At 46.4% G+C, this 15,813-nt stretch overlaps 1 protein-coding gene across 1 annotated transcript in view; it reads right to left on the bottom strand.

Moving 5' to 3' along the window:
• ABCA13 (ATP binding cassette subfamily A member 13) overlaps positions 1 to 15,813 on the bottom strand; it is a 241,923-nt gene that overhangs the window by 179,767 nt on the left and 46,343 nt on the right. Inside the window, exons 13-15 of the mRNA XM_033088866.1 lie at positions 11,011 to 15,774; positions 7,914 to 9,719; positions 4,852 to 4,961 (exon numbers count right to left, since the gene is read on the bottom strand). Coding sequence (XP_032944757.1) covers positions 4,852 to 4,961; positions 7,914 to 9,719; positions 11,011 to 15,774 — 6,680 coding nt within the window. The remainder of the gene's footprint in view (positions 1 to 4,851; positions 4,962 to 7,913; positions 9,720 to 11,010; positions 15,775 to 15,813) is intronic.

The raw sequence follows: 15,813 nt of genomic DNA, 5'->3' as shown, positions 1-15,813 counted from the left end.
CCTTCAGTCCCAGGCAGTGCTGAGCAGTGTCCTTTCATTCTTAAGAACCCACTTGAAGGACAGATGGTTACACACACGCGGATTTGAGGGCGCCCATCCTGCCCACCTCGCAGGCCCCGCCCACGGCTCCCCAGCACCCCGCACGCCAGCCCCTCTCTCACCTGTTCTGTCACACCTCCCAACAGCTTGACTCCTCTGCCCGCATGCCAGGTCCCACCCAGGATACCCGCCCGGCTTCCTGCATGTCCCCTCCCAGCTCCCTTCCACTTAGCCTTCCTCTGGAGCCTGGGGCTCTTCCTAAAGGGAGGGGGCTCCATAGGAGGTCACCCCCCAGCCGCAGCCACCCCCTCCCCAGCTCAGGGCCTGCACTCCCCATTTTCCCAGAGCCACCGGCACCCCCTGCATTGCAGCCTCTCCTCTCTCGAGCCTACCCTTCAGAACTCGGCCTCAGGACGCATGCGTCCCCCAGCTGTGGGGACCTGTCATCACGTGAGCAGACCCCTGCTGCACACCCCCTGCAGCCACACCGTGGAGGGGCTCTGCTGGCGTCTGGTCCCATGTCACAGCCAGTGCCTACGTGTGGCTTTGCTCAGATGCTTGCTCAGTATTCTCGCATTGTTCGTTACAGAAAAGCAAATGTATCTTTATGAGCAACAAAACGTGGGTCTTTTCAATTAGAGAAAAATTTCAGTCCTGCTTCTTATATGATTACATCATTTCTCAAAAGGTATTTTAAAAAACTGATTAGAACCTTATGCAGTGTGCAGTACACAGAACACACTGAGCCATGTCTTCAAAAGCACAGCACCTGAATGCCTCACTTGTTTATATTTTCTCATTCACCTCTGTTTCTCTGATTTTGAACACCAAGCTCCTTATTTTCAAAAATGTAAAGTGTGTCTCTTAATTAATCTATTAAAAGGCAAAACAAAAGAGGTGAAATACTATCAGACGTCCCGGCGCTGTCTCTGAGGACAAACGGTCGTGTGTCTGAGGAAGACGTCCTACCGTTTGGGACCCATGTCACCCAAACCTCAGAGCACAGGACGCGGCACTGACCAACAAGCACGTCACGTGACTCGCACACGGGCTACAGCCACCCTGCGTCTCTCGGTGTAAAATGAGGCGTGGACTAGACGGTGGCTGCAAGGTCAGCTCAGGGATGACCTACTGGCTATGGAAAGACACACTGGCCTGTACCTGACATTGTCCTGCAGCCACCCTCAAAGCCACCACCCTCAGGACAGAACGACAGTCGGGCCTCCGCCCTCCACGTGCCAGGGGCCTCCACGTGCCTGGGGCCCCTGGGGCCCCTAACGTTGCTTCTCCAGACCCAGCTCCATGCCCTACTTCTCCCTACCTGCTACCATCTCTCTTCTTGGTTTATGGACACATCACACTCCTGCTTGGGCTTTCCAGCCCCACCCCCACACCCCTTCCCTCTGCTCCTGCTGGCCCCTCAGACCCAGGGGCTCCTTGGTGGGTCGGGCCCTGACTTCTGCACTGCGAGGCCCTGGGCAACTCACCCACATGCTCTGGGCCTCAGCTGTTGATGTGGGAAAGCAGGAGGTGGACGTGGGAGGCGCTGAGGTCATTTCTGGCTCCATGAGCCGCTCTCCCGCGGGCGTCTCTCACGTGCTGCCAGTACTAGATTGGCAGGGGACAATGACCACTTTCCTCATGGTGACACTGAACTAAACTCTGTGACGTGCAAATAACCACTTCCTTTTCAATAGCGACAGTCCCCGAGCTGACTGCTGTCCCCTCTGCTGGAAGAGGAGCCACTGCCCAAGCTGGCCCATTGCACCCCAAACCCTACCTTTTCTGGGCCTGTCACTGCCCTCCTCTTCTACAGAATGAAGTGAAAGTTTCCTGAGGAAAGTGGGCTGACAGTTTCTGTTCCTCAGTCATGCCTGAGGGTGACATACTTGAGTTTTCTTGAAATGCGATGTAAAACTTCAAAACTAATTTTCCGTTACTAAGGTAATTTCAAGTAAGCTAGTTTAGCAGCTGCAGTGTGGAATGGCAAAACAAATGTAAATTCAGGTATTAAGGGATGTTTAATCCATGGGAAAGCCTCACATTCCCTGACTGAAATGTCAAGCTAATTACGCCTCCGAACGTGGCTGGGCTCAAAGTGTCACATGCACCTCTGGGACGCAGGCAGAAGTGTGGGTCCCATCCCACCGAGCGTGCCTCCACCTGGGGACACCGCTCGCCGTCCTTCTGTGCACTCAGGTACATAATGCTTTACCAGGCGGTCCTGCCCGTGTCCTGACATCTCCAGTCGGAGACAGAGGTTTTCTTTTTAAACAACTACAGGACACGGGGCTTCACTTACATCGTTGATCTCCTGCCTCCCTCCACTGCTCGCTCCTTTTTCACGTTTCTTAAACAGAACGATTAATCAATTCTTGGGTTTAAGGAACTTTGTAGAAAAAGAAGTGAGTGAACAGATTAGAATTCAGCCTGTATTAATCGCTAAATTACCAATGTTCACTTGTGAACAGCTCTTTATAAGCTGAGAGTGAGATTTTCCATAGACATACAGAGACCCACCCTCCAGTTGCTCTATGACAGGGGCAGGAGGGACCTACTGTGCCCACCTTCCATCTAACCCTCTCAGCTGTGCCTTGAAATAGGAGTCGTTCCCACTCTTTATCCAAAGCTCAGGGCACTAAGCGGTGCCAGCGTCACTCAGCTGTCCTGTGGCCAAGCCGACCCTGGCCCTGGCTGTGTGATACTGGAGCTACTGGTCTTCCTGCATCATGATTCCACTTATCATGAGAGTCGAGTTTGATTCTGCATGTAAAAACACTCAGGAACAACGAGGCCTTACTCAGGCACGGTGCCGCGTGATTAGAAGTGGCCTGTCACCTTACAAGTCAGGTGGCACTGCAGACCCCGGCTGCCCCACGGCCTGAGCCCCATGGTGGTTGTGTGGACGAGCCCACAGCGAGAGCCCCAGCCTAGAGCCATGCACTGTCTCCCGTCTACCTCGCAGTCAGGGGTGGGTACACGAGAGGACAGGGCACACGAACGTCCTTCCACCCTCAGGCTTCACCAGAAACGTCACCGCACAGAGACGTCCCAAAGGCCCCCTCTCTGCCACCGCTTGCTCTCACCACTTCACTGTCAGCATCTTCCTAGCACTCAAGACCTGAAATTGTACTTATTCTCATTTGAAGACGTATTTGATACGCCGGTTCCTGCCCAGCCTCGCCACTCCTCCCCAGCTCCCCCAGGCAGGGGCTGGTCTGCACTCCTGGCTCCCAGCCCCTGCTGCCCACGCCCCACAGGTAACCGCGCTGACCACCCTGGGTCTGCGATGGTGGGCATGCCTCCACTCTGCCCCACGCACGCCTGACTCTGCTCTGCCCAGCGTCGTCCCAGCCCCACATGCTGGCTCAGTAACACTGAGCGGGCCCCAAGCACACAGACGCCCACCGTTGTTTATGGCAAACGTTGCCACCAGAAGAGTCAGCGTAAAACCGCACAGACCGCATGCGCAGGCCTCCCAGTGGATGGGACAGGGGCCCGTGAGGTCTCCGGGCGGTCCCTCTCTCTTCACTCAATGAACGTCTGTCGTCATCGGCTGTGCTCAATGCCCATATGCTGGATTCATGCCGATCAACAGGCACGGCCACAAGGAGACACGCTGGTCACCTCACTGCAGCGCACAGCTGGAACCATGACTCAGGGCCCCCCAGCCCCTGACTGGAGGCCAAGAAAAGCTTTCCAGAGGAAATCACACCAAATCTCAGAGTAATGTGGAGACACTAATCATGGGAGAATAAGTCGGGGGCTGGGGGGAGAGCGGGAGTGTGGCGTCACATGACCCTGGGGCGGGGCGGGCGTGCGGAGCCAACCACGGGGCACTCCACGCAAGGACAGGGCGTAGGCCCACTCAGCTGCCCTCTGGCTCCTCATTTCCTCTCGGTCTGATCAGGACACCCTTGACTTCAGCATTTCTCTCCCTAGCCCTCCTCCCTGGGCTCCCATGCATGTCCCCAGCGCCCACTGCCATCAGCATTCTCAAGGCCCTGCCGGCACAAGAGGGCTCTGTGCAGCTGTGTGTAGGAGACCGGCCGTAGGAAGGCATGACATGTGTGCCCGTGGCCAGCAGCCCTTAAGCAGCCCTGGTCCAGCCCCGGGGCCCAGAAGAGCTCTGAGACTCCGAGCTGACCCATCAGAGGAGATCCTGGATAACCGAGTGCCCCGTAGGCAGCCCTGGTACTTTCCTTCAGCAAAGGCACAAGGAGACTTCACTGAAACATGCAGGAATGGACTCGGCAAGTAGATCTTAGCAGACAAATCCATTCATTTACAACATAAATATCTAGTCACTCACTGTAGACACTGACTGGGGGGACCATGGACCAAGCGGCAGGAGCTCCCTCAGTGAGGTTACAGACTGCTGCAGGGAAAGGGGTGCCCCAAAACTGGGAATCCACGCTGCAGCAGGCTTGTCCACACACATGGTGGGAGGCGTTCCATGTACCGGGGTGGAGACGTGCCTGCTGCCTTCAAGGAACATGAACTCTGGTAGAGGAAGGAGCCATAGAAATCAGAGCAGTGACATGCATCTGACAGAGGTCTGCTCAAGGTCACTGCCAACCAGGGATGGAGGCAGTCCTTGACGTAAACGGCTGGAGTTTACGTCAAGGGTACGGGGAAGCAGGTTACATGACCAAAAGCCCCGCTCAGGGCAGGGAGGGGCGGTTCACCTGGGCTGGAGAGGAGCGGCAGTGGTGGGATGCGGTGGGAGGTGTGGGCCAGGGCCCCGGGCCTCGGGAGCCAGGGCAGAAGGCTGCACCTTACCCTAAAGGAGACTCAGGGGCACCTGCCCACCTGTGAGGATGAGGACCGCATGCAGGACCAGCATCTTCGCTCTCTGCAGAGTCACGACGGCCGTCGCGGGCTTCACCGGCTGCCGGGAACCCTGACACATTTCAGCAACACTTAGGGAAAAAAAAGAAATGGCATTAAAGAATCAAAGTCTGCAAGCCACGTGCGCCACTTCTGGGGGCAAGGTGTAAGAAGTGTCCTCAGTGCTCATAGCTACTCCACAGAGAAACTGACAACACAGTCAGACGTCTGGAAAGCACGAGGCCTCCGTCTCCGGTCACGGCAACACATTCTGCCTGGTGGTGCTGCGTGCACGTATCAGGACAAAAGTAAGTCTAAAAATGAAATGCACCTTCGGGCCAAACCTTGGAAATCCATGAGGTGATGAAAACTGGATTCTGTACAGCGACACTCGTTCACTGTCCATTAGAGGGAGTCTGAAGTCATCTGACACCTTTAAAGGTCAGGCGGAATTATACACAATCCTTCAGGGAAGCCAGACCCAAGCACTGCTCTCGACCAAACAATGAACAAGAAGGGAGAGGGGAGCTATAATAGAAACACACTTGAACTGGAAAATAATTTGGCAGGGAGAGAACAGTTATGACCGAATTGTGTTTTAGTGCCATAGAAAGACTAACGTGTGATTTTCATTTCTAGCCAGAAAAACTGGTGGTGTACAGCCACTTATTAATCACCATCTGGTAATATATGTATTGGTAAATTTTGGGATTTTAATTATTACATTTCAGTCGTAGCAAAATGATGGTGCACCCAGAAGCAAGAGTCACTATTTCTCAGTCTCTCACAGCCACCAGGGGCAACTTTCAGTTGTCACTCAGTAGATGTGACATGAACTGCCCCAGCCTCGGGTCCCCCCTAAATGAGGACTGTGGTCTGGACGGGGGTCCACACACACAGCATGCTCACGGCCCGCCTGGCAACCTCGCTTATCACAGGCTGGACACCAAAGTTCCACCCAGCTCCCACAAGCTCAGAGGGCCCCGCAGGTGGGCGAGTACCTGTGCCCCCCCACCCCCCGCAGACCTCACAGCCTATTTATCAGCGGCCCACACAATGTGATGCAGGCTCCAGAGCTGGGTGCCTGCCTTCTCTTCCAGACCTCCCATTTCCTCTTTCGTCACTTGCCCTGTTTCTACGGTAGATTTACAGATTGGGGAATAGCTTCAAAGCAGCACTCACTCTGAAATGGAATTTGATCCTAACTGGAGGTGACACAGATGGTGCATAAATGATGCCCGGTGGCCTGTGTGTGAAAGAAGGGGTCTGGTGGGTGAGACCCAGCCGGGAGAAGGTGACAAAGGACCCAGAGCGTTCTTTGGGACAAACAACAATGGATTCACATCTGGGCGACCAAGCTTCTTTTCCCTGTCCAGCAGGAGGCTCTGCGGCCGGACGCAGGGAAGTGGATGCTGCCCCGATCATCCCCACATATCTGGCTCCTGCCACCAGGGGCTCTCAATTCCAGGAAACTCACAGTGAGCCAACGGGACGCTTACGGAACTTTCCACATTTGGGAATTGTTCTTATTGTTCTTATTATTCTAATTTTAAGCTAATATTTTTGCCTAGGTATCTGTGGTTGTTTAATTATTAATATTTCTCATGGGTTAAACCCACATTAATTATGCATATTAAATGCATAGCTAAGGTTTATTGCAGTATCCTTACCATAGCACCAAAAGGTACCATTATTATCCCTGTTTTGTACGTAAACAAAGGGAGGGTCAGAAAGTTTCGATAACTTGTCTGGATTCAGAAAGTCAGTGGACAGCAGAGATAAGACTCACATCAAGTCAGGCTAGTCTGACTCAAACTCACCACCAATGGGACTTTTGTCTTGGACATTTTATATCTTCCCCATTCAAGAAGTGGATGATAAAAGGATGCCGAAAGCAAGAATGGAAGCAAGTAACCACTACATAGGATGAGACTGGGCACTAAGCCTTGTGAAGTTAGAGAGTGGGGGTGGTGGCCACACCCCAGCCACTTCCCACCAACTAGTTTCCAGTTTTGGGGTAAATCCCCTCCACAGAGAACTGAAAAAAATCATATGAAAATTGGGATTAGTCAAGAACAGGATCTGCCCCCACCTCTAGCTCAAATGAAGATTCGGAGCAGAATGGAAGTCAAACACTACGTAGTCGGGGTCAGACAATGAGGGGTCACAGCGAGAAGCTCTGAAAGCCAGCATCCAAACTTCAGGGCAGGGACAGTTCTTTGTGCCAATGACACCTGTTTCACTAGCCAAGCAGTGAAGTGACTGGATTCGAGGTGCAGCCTGATACCAGCAGAACTCAGAAAATTGGCCAAGCACCGGGCAGGTGAGTGAGGTCCAGGTGGCACTGCCACTCTCCCTGTATGACCGAGAGAAAGGCAGGTGCAGGCAGGGACCACCCGGATGGCACAGTCACACACAGAAAGGCTGGGCTGGGACAGCTGTAGCCCCTGACACTCTGCATACACAGAGACATGAGTCCTGCAACTTGCGACAGCAGATGACTTCCAGGGCTTGTGACTAACGGGATGGAGGTTTCGGAACAGCGTTCCCTCAGCCACCATTCAGGGACAGGGCAGTGCTTGGAGGTGGAACAGCCCCATACGCTGCTGCGAATCCAGAGAGGGAAGAAGCCAACAGCTGCCTGGCCCTTCGCAGTGGTCTGGGCGCGTAGGTCTGTGTGAAGCACACGGCCTCACAGTCTTGCTAGTCTATCAAATAGCAGGACCACTGGCTGTCACAGGAGGTGACCAGACAGCTCTTTATGGACCCAGTTTTGGGACAACTGAATAGAATAAAAGGTTTTTACTTCTGAAAATAATTTACTTGTGAAAATTTCTGAATAAATTCGAATCAGATTTGAACACCGAATAATGAGTCAAATCGTGAAGAGAGACTGGACTTGAGTCGCTCTGGGTGGAAGCTAACTTTGGAGGGCAATGAAGTGACGTCAAGAAGGACCACTTACCTGGTTCACATAATTCCCATGTGGTTCTACTTTCTAGTTACTGCAGGAGGGAAACAAAGGGAATTTGGTATTTTATTACCTTTGACATGTCAGGGGGACCTTCTGCCAATATTCAGTCAATGCAATTAGTCCCTTCCGGAAGTTCTCGAAACGAGGTAATGGTTTGAAGATATAATGAGAGTCAGTCACGACTTTCTCGGTCTTCTCTTCCTTTCCTGATGTGATCTTCTTTCCAGTGGTTGCATTACTGAAAACCTCAAAAACAGGCTGAAACGAAGTTCTCGTGGAATTCGCCCACTGAGAGTTGTTCAGGATCTCTGCCCTCAGGAGAGCTGTTTGAGGTAACACACTTCGGATCGCTTCTTCAGGTTGTTCAGGAGTTGCATTCTGACTCAGAGACGTGTTGAAGACCAAAGTGTTCCCCAAGTCATGGCCGCAGCCACCCTTCACTCCTCTGGAGACCTTAACAGCTGTTTCTATAGCTTCCAAAAGGATGTTTGGACGCTGAGCAAGTGTCAGCAACAGATTAAAAACATCCCGCTTATCCTCCTCTAAGTTATTCCAAAGAGCTTCTAAGGTGAGATCAATCACCATTCTCAAGTAAGTTTCTATTTCTGTGCTGTTTTGTGACAGCATTGCACCCAAAAATGGGATTGCTTCATGAGCACCTTGACAGAAAATATGAGTGGAAATTGGATTAGGATGTAAGAAGTCTATCTGGTTGGTGATGTTATTTATAGAAACTAAGCAATCCAGGATTTCTTCCCATATGTTAAGAGAATCCATAGAAAATATTTGAGTCCCATTATGAACTGCTACCAGAAAATGCTCCACATCTTCCAAATTAATTTTCCCAGAAGTTAAAAATTCAGCAATTTCTTTCAAAATATCAGAAAAATCCTTGGACTCATTCACATAAGAGACTATGTTAGATGACGTATTGAAAATATCAGAGTCTTGTGAAATATTAGGTTTGACCCCAATCATCCCAAAGGCCAAGTCAAGAAATGGCGTCCACAAGTCATTTATATTTTCATATACTGAACGATCCACTTTTTTCAAAGTAGTTATTTCATTCACATTTCGAACACTGTGTTGTAAAATGGAATAAAGAAGATCAAAGAATTTCATGGTGTCATTGGTACCTGAGATGAAATGGGTTTCAAAAAGAGTGACCATCTTCCCCGAAACTTTCTTGGCTAACTCAAGTAGTTGCACGATGGAGTTCATGGATGTGGCAAGGTCTTTCATTTTAGCACTGTCACTTACCAGCATGGTCAGAGTATCAGACATTTCCACGAGGGGTTCCAGGACCTGACTTTCTCCACCAGCTCTTGAGACAATACCAAGTAATCTCTTAGTAATTTCTAAAGTGGCTCTGTTTCTTAGGGGGAATGATGTATTTGCAAAGGAAAGCAAATCTGTTAGATTAGCAAGTATCACTTGTTGGATCGTAGGATCCAAGCCACGGAAGTCCTTGTTAAAAGAGTTTAAAAGAGTATCCCTCAGATTTGCTATCGCTAATGAAGTTTCTCTCACAAGGTGAAGCGCTGACTGAAGGTTGTGACTGAGTCTAAAGAGGTCCTCAGAACTGTTCAGATGGAAAAGCAACTGACTCACCAACACAAGCAACTCCCAAGTATTTTCAGTCTTATTTTTCATCGAGGTTTCCCGCAGAAGCTCATTCAATAAACCTCGCATGTACTTCAGTCCTCGATGACTACCAAAAGAAAACTCTCCATTGTCTAATACAAATGAGCTTTTGATTAGATGATACATAGTCTCCTTTAAACTTGAAAAAATGCTCATCAATTTGTCTTCTGTCATAAAGGTAAGGAACTGATCCACTTTCGGAATTTCCAGAATTTTCTCTTTTGGGACAAAACTGTAAATACAGATAGTTAATTTCATGCTTATCAATGGAAAGATTAAAACATACAATGATTTTGGGGGTTTATAGTGGCATCAAGGAGGGGGTAAGACTGACTGAAAGACAACATGCCCAAGTGCACTGCAGATGAAAATATCTTTTTGCCAAATAATGAGAAGAGTAAAGGAATTTCATGGATAATCCCACTACAATGGCTTAAACCTAACAATTTAAACAGCCGTGTACCTTTGCTTATAGAAAAGAAAGAAACGTGAAATGACTATGAGATGATTCTCAATGCACGAGGTAACCTCTTTCTGACACTCCAAGTCCTAGCAAAGCACTTAGACATTTGATGGCTCTGACACGTGTCAGCTTGGCTAGGCTGAGTGACAGCCCCGGAATCCTTTTCTTGTGTGCCTCTGGTCTGGGTGGGCTACAAGGTGGATCATCCCATGAACTGAGTGGAGGATGGAAGAAAGTCATGGCTGTTTTGTAGCATAAACACAAATAATACAGGTGCCGCTGGGAAGATGTGGTTCAAGTCCCTAATCGTAAACTTAAAGTTAGTCAGAAAGGACATTGTCCTGGGCTTATCAGGTGGACGGCCTTCAGCAAGGGCTCAGGACTCGGCCCCAAACAGCAGCTGGATTCGCAGCTGTCTCCCTCCCCTCCGTCCTTCCTGACCTCCACCTGTGGACGACAAGCTTCCGCTCACGCCCGTGGTATCTGCTTCTGTGCTGGAGCCCTGACAGACACAGACGTCATATACAGTGGAATTTCCCTCAGCCTTCCCGCTGGCAGGCTTCAAAAGGGATGAGAAAAGATATGTGAGGGGCCCATAAGGTGACTATCCGTTTTAAAATTTTGGAATTTTATCAATTGCAAATATAAACATCATGGTAGATTAACTGGAATAAAAAAATATTTAAACCCCTCATTTGTGATTAAACAGTTAACACGTTCATTTGAATTATGTCCATATTTATGTATGACATATATAAAAACGAATTTTCCAGTTCCATGTAAAATAGAATTTCATAATTATTTTCATAATCCAAAAATATAAGAAAGCATAGTAAGTGATTAATTGCCAAGGGCTAGGTTTATACAGATGTTTACTAGTTAGATAGCAATCCTCCAAATTATTTTGCGTTGATATTTTAATAAAATGTTCATCAAGACCAAGTTCACTTCCAAGAGCATCCACAGGTGTTAGTCCAAGTGCTGTGTTGGCCTTTACACCCCAGGAAATAAAGTGGGTCATCAAGTGTAATGACTACATGGCCCCCACGGAAGTACTCACCCCATCTCCGCAGTGACGTCTTTGGGAAAGTCTTTCAGCAGAAGAGAGATTTTGTTCTCAGAATTTCCCTTTTGTAAAAAGGAGAAGAATGTTTTCAAAAGCTGGTCCATGAACGCCACTCTGCTTCCCGGAGGGAGAATTCTTCCCTCTCTCTTTTCTGACTGTGTTTGGTCCAAGGCGAGGTCCATGAAATTCACTATTTGAAGGTCAGTATCACTTAAATTCCAGGCTGCCTCTGGAGAACTCCCAGCTAAGTTATTGACTGAATTAATTAGGAAGCTTTCTAAAAGCCACTGAACAACTGAGAAATTAGTTAGCTGCTCTTGGTTTAGCAGTTGAGTAAGAAGGGCATCATCAAAATTACCTCCTCTAGAAACATTTTTGAGATAGCCCATATAGATCGTAATATCTTTAGTCAACAAAGCTAGATCATCAGCTGAACTCTTGTTGGCCATAAGAAGAAGAAATATTTGTATTATTCTCGAGTATTCCTCATTTGTATATTTATGAAGCCAGTTTTTTGTGACTGCTAGAAAATCTTCAGCAATTTCTGATGCCTGCAAAGATGATGAATTCATGCTTTCCCAAAAATGGGCAAGTTGCAAAGTTATGTTTTGAAGGGTCACTGAATTAATCATTTGAATGTCTTTGTTAATTTCAGAGAACAGATGTCTGATATTTAAGTCATGACTTAGATCTTTCACGGTTTGTTCAAACTCAAGCCATAGTTCTTCAAAGTTGTAAGTTGCTTCCCTTTTTTTAATAAAACTTGACAGTGTTTCCAAATTACTACCTGCAAGGGTTGCATTCAGAAACGTCATGAATGGAAAGACTAAAGCATGAGCACTATTTTCTAGGCTCTTATCCCCAGAAAGCGATTTTATTATCCTTTCCAAATTTAAGGAAATATTTCTAACAAATGCCTCTGTGCCTTCATCAAGGTTAAGGATCTTTTTTAAACTAGCTAGTTTATTAAGAAGGTTTTCATCTGATGTAACTTTTGTAAAGTTGACATTTTTTAATTTTTCTACAATTTGCAAAGCAACTTGCTTTACAGGACCAGTGGAACAAAGTCCAGACATGCTGCCATTGCTTTGATTTCCAGAAGACGGGACAAATGGTAACACCTTATGCCAAAATTCTTGCACAGTGTTCACAAGCGAACTTTTAACATGGAAGACTTCTGACAGCTCTAGAAGAATGGAGCTCCAGTCTGCTAGTTCATGAATGACACAGACCATTTTCCTACTTATTTCCACCTGCAAGCTTTCATTTGAACATTGCGAAACTTCACCTGAGGGAGACAGGTGGAGGTGGTCAAGTAAACGGGCCACTGTGCTATGAAAGGAAGAAGACATGCGCTCATGGCCATTACAGGCTTCTAACTTCTGATTCTGCTGAAATCCAGAAGTTGTGTGATTCCAGCACCAAACCACAGGAAGACAAGTTAAAGCCTCTGTGAGAATACCTGGTTTATCCGATATTAACTCAATGGCGTCCTGAAGAGCTTTAATCACAACAATGAAGTCTTCCTTGGTGACATTAGAAATGCTCATGCCGTGAAGGAGTGTGAAGTCGTGGACATCCTTGAGGGCTTCTGTGATGTTTTTGTCAACTACTCTGTGCAGGAGCCTCGCGGCGTGAGGAAGAACGTAGAACACGTCCACCATAGTGTTCACATCATCTCTGGGAAACAGGTGGGACAGCCTCAGCAGATGGCTGACATCCCAAGAATGTAAGCTGTCCACAACTTTCTCCACCAAGCCAACAAGCACGTTGATCCCCACATTGCGAGCACCCACTCGGCTGACATTCTTAAAGAAATCCATTAGGCTTTCTCCAATCTGCTCAAGTTGGCCTACCAGCAGGTCTATGTCTGTCTTCTTGAGAGTACGCAGGAGAGAAGTCACCTTCTTTAAAACCTGACGATTCCCTGGATCTTCTGGACTGTTGCGAGGCACTGAGGACATTACAGAGTAGAGCACATCCCTAAGTAACTGAACACCAAGACCCACTGATTTCATTATTTCACGTGGAATTATCTGGGGTGAATTTTGCAGATCATGAGATAAGTTGAAGGGAAAATAACTAGCTAAATGGAAAAATAAATTGTCTAAACTGTTTATATCTTTTTCCTTCGGACTGGTAGCAAATATATTAAAAAACTTTTCCATTTCAGAAGAGGAGTTATTTTCCAGGACATTAGGGAAAATATCTTTGGCAAGTTTTTTAATTTCCTTCCCTAGAGCTACTAAATGCAGCCAAATATTTTGAAATTGGCTAGGAATTTCATTGGACATTTCTATGGGTCTTAGAATTGATTCAGTAAAATGTTTCCAGTTGGATTGAGATGCAAATCCAAAGTCTCTTGTTAAGTTGTGGATAATCATCCTTATTTGGTCAGTGGAATCATTTAAAAGACTTAATAAAATCTCAAATTTTGGTATCTTTTCTTTTTCAAAGACTGCAGTAAGTATAATATTTAGAAAGTCAGTTACACTTTTCAAGTAAATATTCACACAATTTATATTTGACTTATTCAATGAACAACCAGATTCCATCATATTCAACAGCCAAGTAACAAACTTCAAGGTAGAGTTAAATTTGTTTCCTACATCTCTGAAATTCCTCAAAGCACCCTGAATATGGCCTTGTGAAGAACTGGGATGACGTGTCACGTGCAGACGGTTTATGATGTCTACCCATTCAATGCACCCTTTCAGTCTATTAATTGTGTCCTCAGAGGAAAACGTGGAATTTAACATGGCCAGAATGTGTAATGTCCTCTGTGAAGTGTTTACATGTAATAAGCCATCTTCCAAAAGAAACTCAGTAACATTTTGGAAAATATCAGCACAGGACAACAAATCTTGGTCATGGGACACATTTCTAAGAAATAATATTGTTTCTCTTAGGTTGGTGATGATACTTTCAAACTTTGCTCTGTAATTTGTGGGGTTATTTGAAAGAAAGGGATTTACCAGATGTACATTTCTATCTACATATTCTGAGTTATTGCTTAACTCAATGAAAAGGTCAAGCAGAGAATATAAAAACTCTCTGCCTGCACTTGTGTTAAGTGGAAATGCCTTCAGCTGACTCAGGGCAGTTTCCATGGTGAAAAGGGATTTCTCTATTTGGTTCAGGTTAAGCAACTTTACTCTAAGGAACGTATCACCTAATGCTACCCAGAGATCCCTGAGAATCAGCAAATCATCCCAGCCATTGAAACCATCCGCTTGAGTCACATTTTTAAATAGATGTAATATGAGTCTAGCAGGGTGATGGGTGGGAAATATTCCTTGGCAGGTTTTAGAAATTTTCACATCACTTTCTAGTTCATCCAAAAGCTGAGTGAGACCAATATGAAGGGGAGTGAAAACATTCATGTCCATCTTCAATATTTGAGATATGCTTCCCCAGATTTCAGTCCACATTTGAAGCCATGAAATGGTACAGTGAACAGCCATAAGCTCATTGAACTCACTGCCATTTGTGGAGAGGTTTGAAAGAACTTGTGTCCACAGAAGACTAAATGGAGGCCCCCCGTTTACTGAATAATTCACAGAAGAAATGCTCTTGTTATTGAAAGCAAAGCATTCATTACCCAACAGGGTTTCTACTGAACTGTTGAAGAGGTGGTTCATATACTGAAATAGAGAAACACGGAAATCTTCGTCCACTATGAACAGCTGCTTGAGGCCTGTGAGGGTAGCATGCATCGCTTCCAATTCTGGGCTCTCTGTAGACACCAGAGATTGGGCCTGAAGCTCCAGAAAGTTCAAAATTGAAAGCAATTGTTGACAATACGATACTTCCGAAATTCCCCCAAGAAGCTCTGTTGTCTCATATAAAAAGGTAAATGCTTCACTGATGCTTTGGAAGTTAAACTGTTTTATGATATCCAAAATGTGTTTTGAGATTTGTGTAAGGACAGATAGCAAACCCTCTGTGCTCGGAATGCTCACAAATTTATAAATATGTTGGTAAAATGAAGATGCAATCTGCAGAAGTAGAGCTGAATCTTTGTCCTTGAAGACATTTAGATACACATGAGTCAAAACCGTATTAACTTCTTGTTTCTGAGGTTCGGAAAGGGTTAACAAATGATCAGACACATTTCTTACAGCGTACACCGTGTCCAAGGCGTCAGAGACTTGTTCCTGCCTCAGAAATCCAAATTCATAGAGGCTATTTATTATAGTTTCACTTAAATGAACAAAATCCATGTCCACAGCTGGTGATTTAGGCCAATCTGAATGGAACAACTGGGAAAAGTTAAAGCTTTTACTAAGAATCCTCTCATTTTCTGGGACAGAAAAATTTAAAAGTGTAGACGAAGTTTCCACATTAGCTCTTTCTCCTTTTGAAATGTCATACATCCACAATTCCAATAGCTTGGGATTCGTTTCAAAAAGCAATAATTCCATAAATCTCAAAATATATCTTGATTCCTTCCTTTCAAGAGTTTGTATTTTTTCAATCATCTCTTTGCCAAATTCTGAAAGTTTCTGAGTATCACGACCAGATGGCTCTCCTTCTAAACGTTTTAAATGATTTCCCGACAATGACCTTGTATTTAAACTAGTCTCCATGAGAGGTGGGGGGTTATGCAATTGGGGAACACTGGATGAGTAGAAAGACTCGGGCAATAACAATGTCTGCAAAAATTCCACAAATGATAAAAGAAAGTTCATGTGCTCATCCTCAAGGGTATGCAACTTCTTTTCCATCATTAGAAGTTCCTTTGTGGAGTTTAAGACCCTATAACATTAACAGAACTGTATTGGTATCAGGGAAAAA

The sequence above is a fragment of the Rhinolophus ferrumequinum genome, chromosome 20 (genome assembly GCF_004115265.2).
Source record: "Rhinolophus ferrumequinum isolate MPI-CBG mRhiFer1 chromosome 20, mRhiFer1_v1.p, whole genome shotgun sequence".
Taxonomy (NCBI): Eukaryota; Metazoa; Chordata; class Mammalia; order Chiroptera; family Rhinolophidae; genus Rhinolophus; species Rhinolophus ferrumequinum.
The sequence above is the reverse complement of the archived record's forward strand: the minus strand, read 5'-3'. Positions and strand labels throughout refer to the sequence as shown.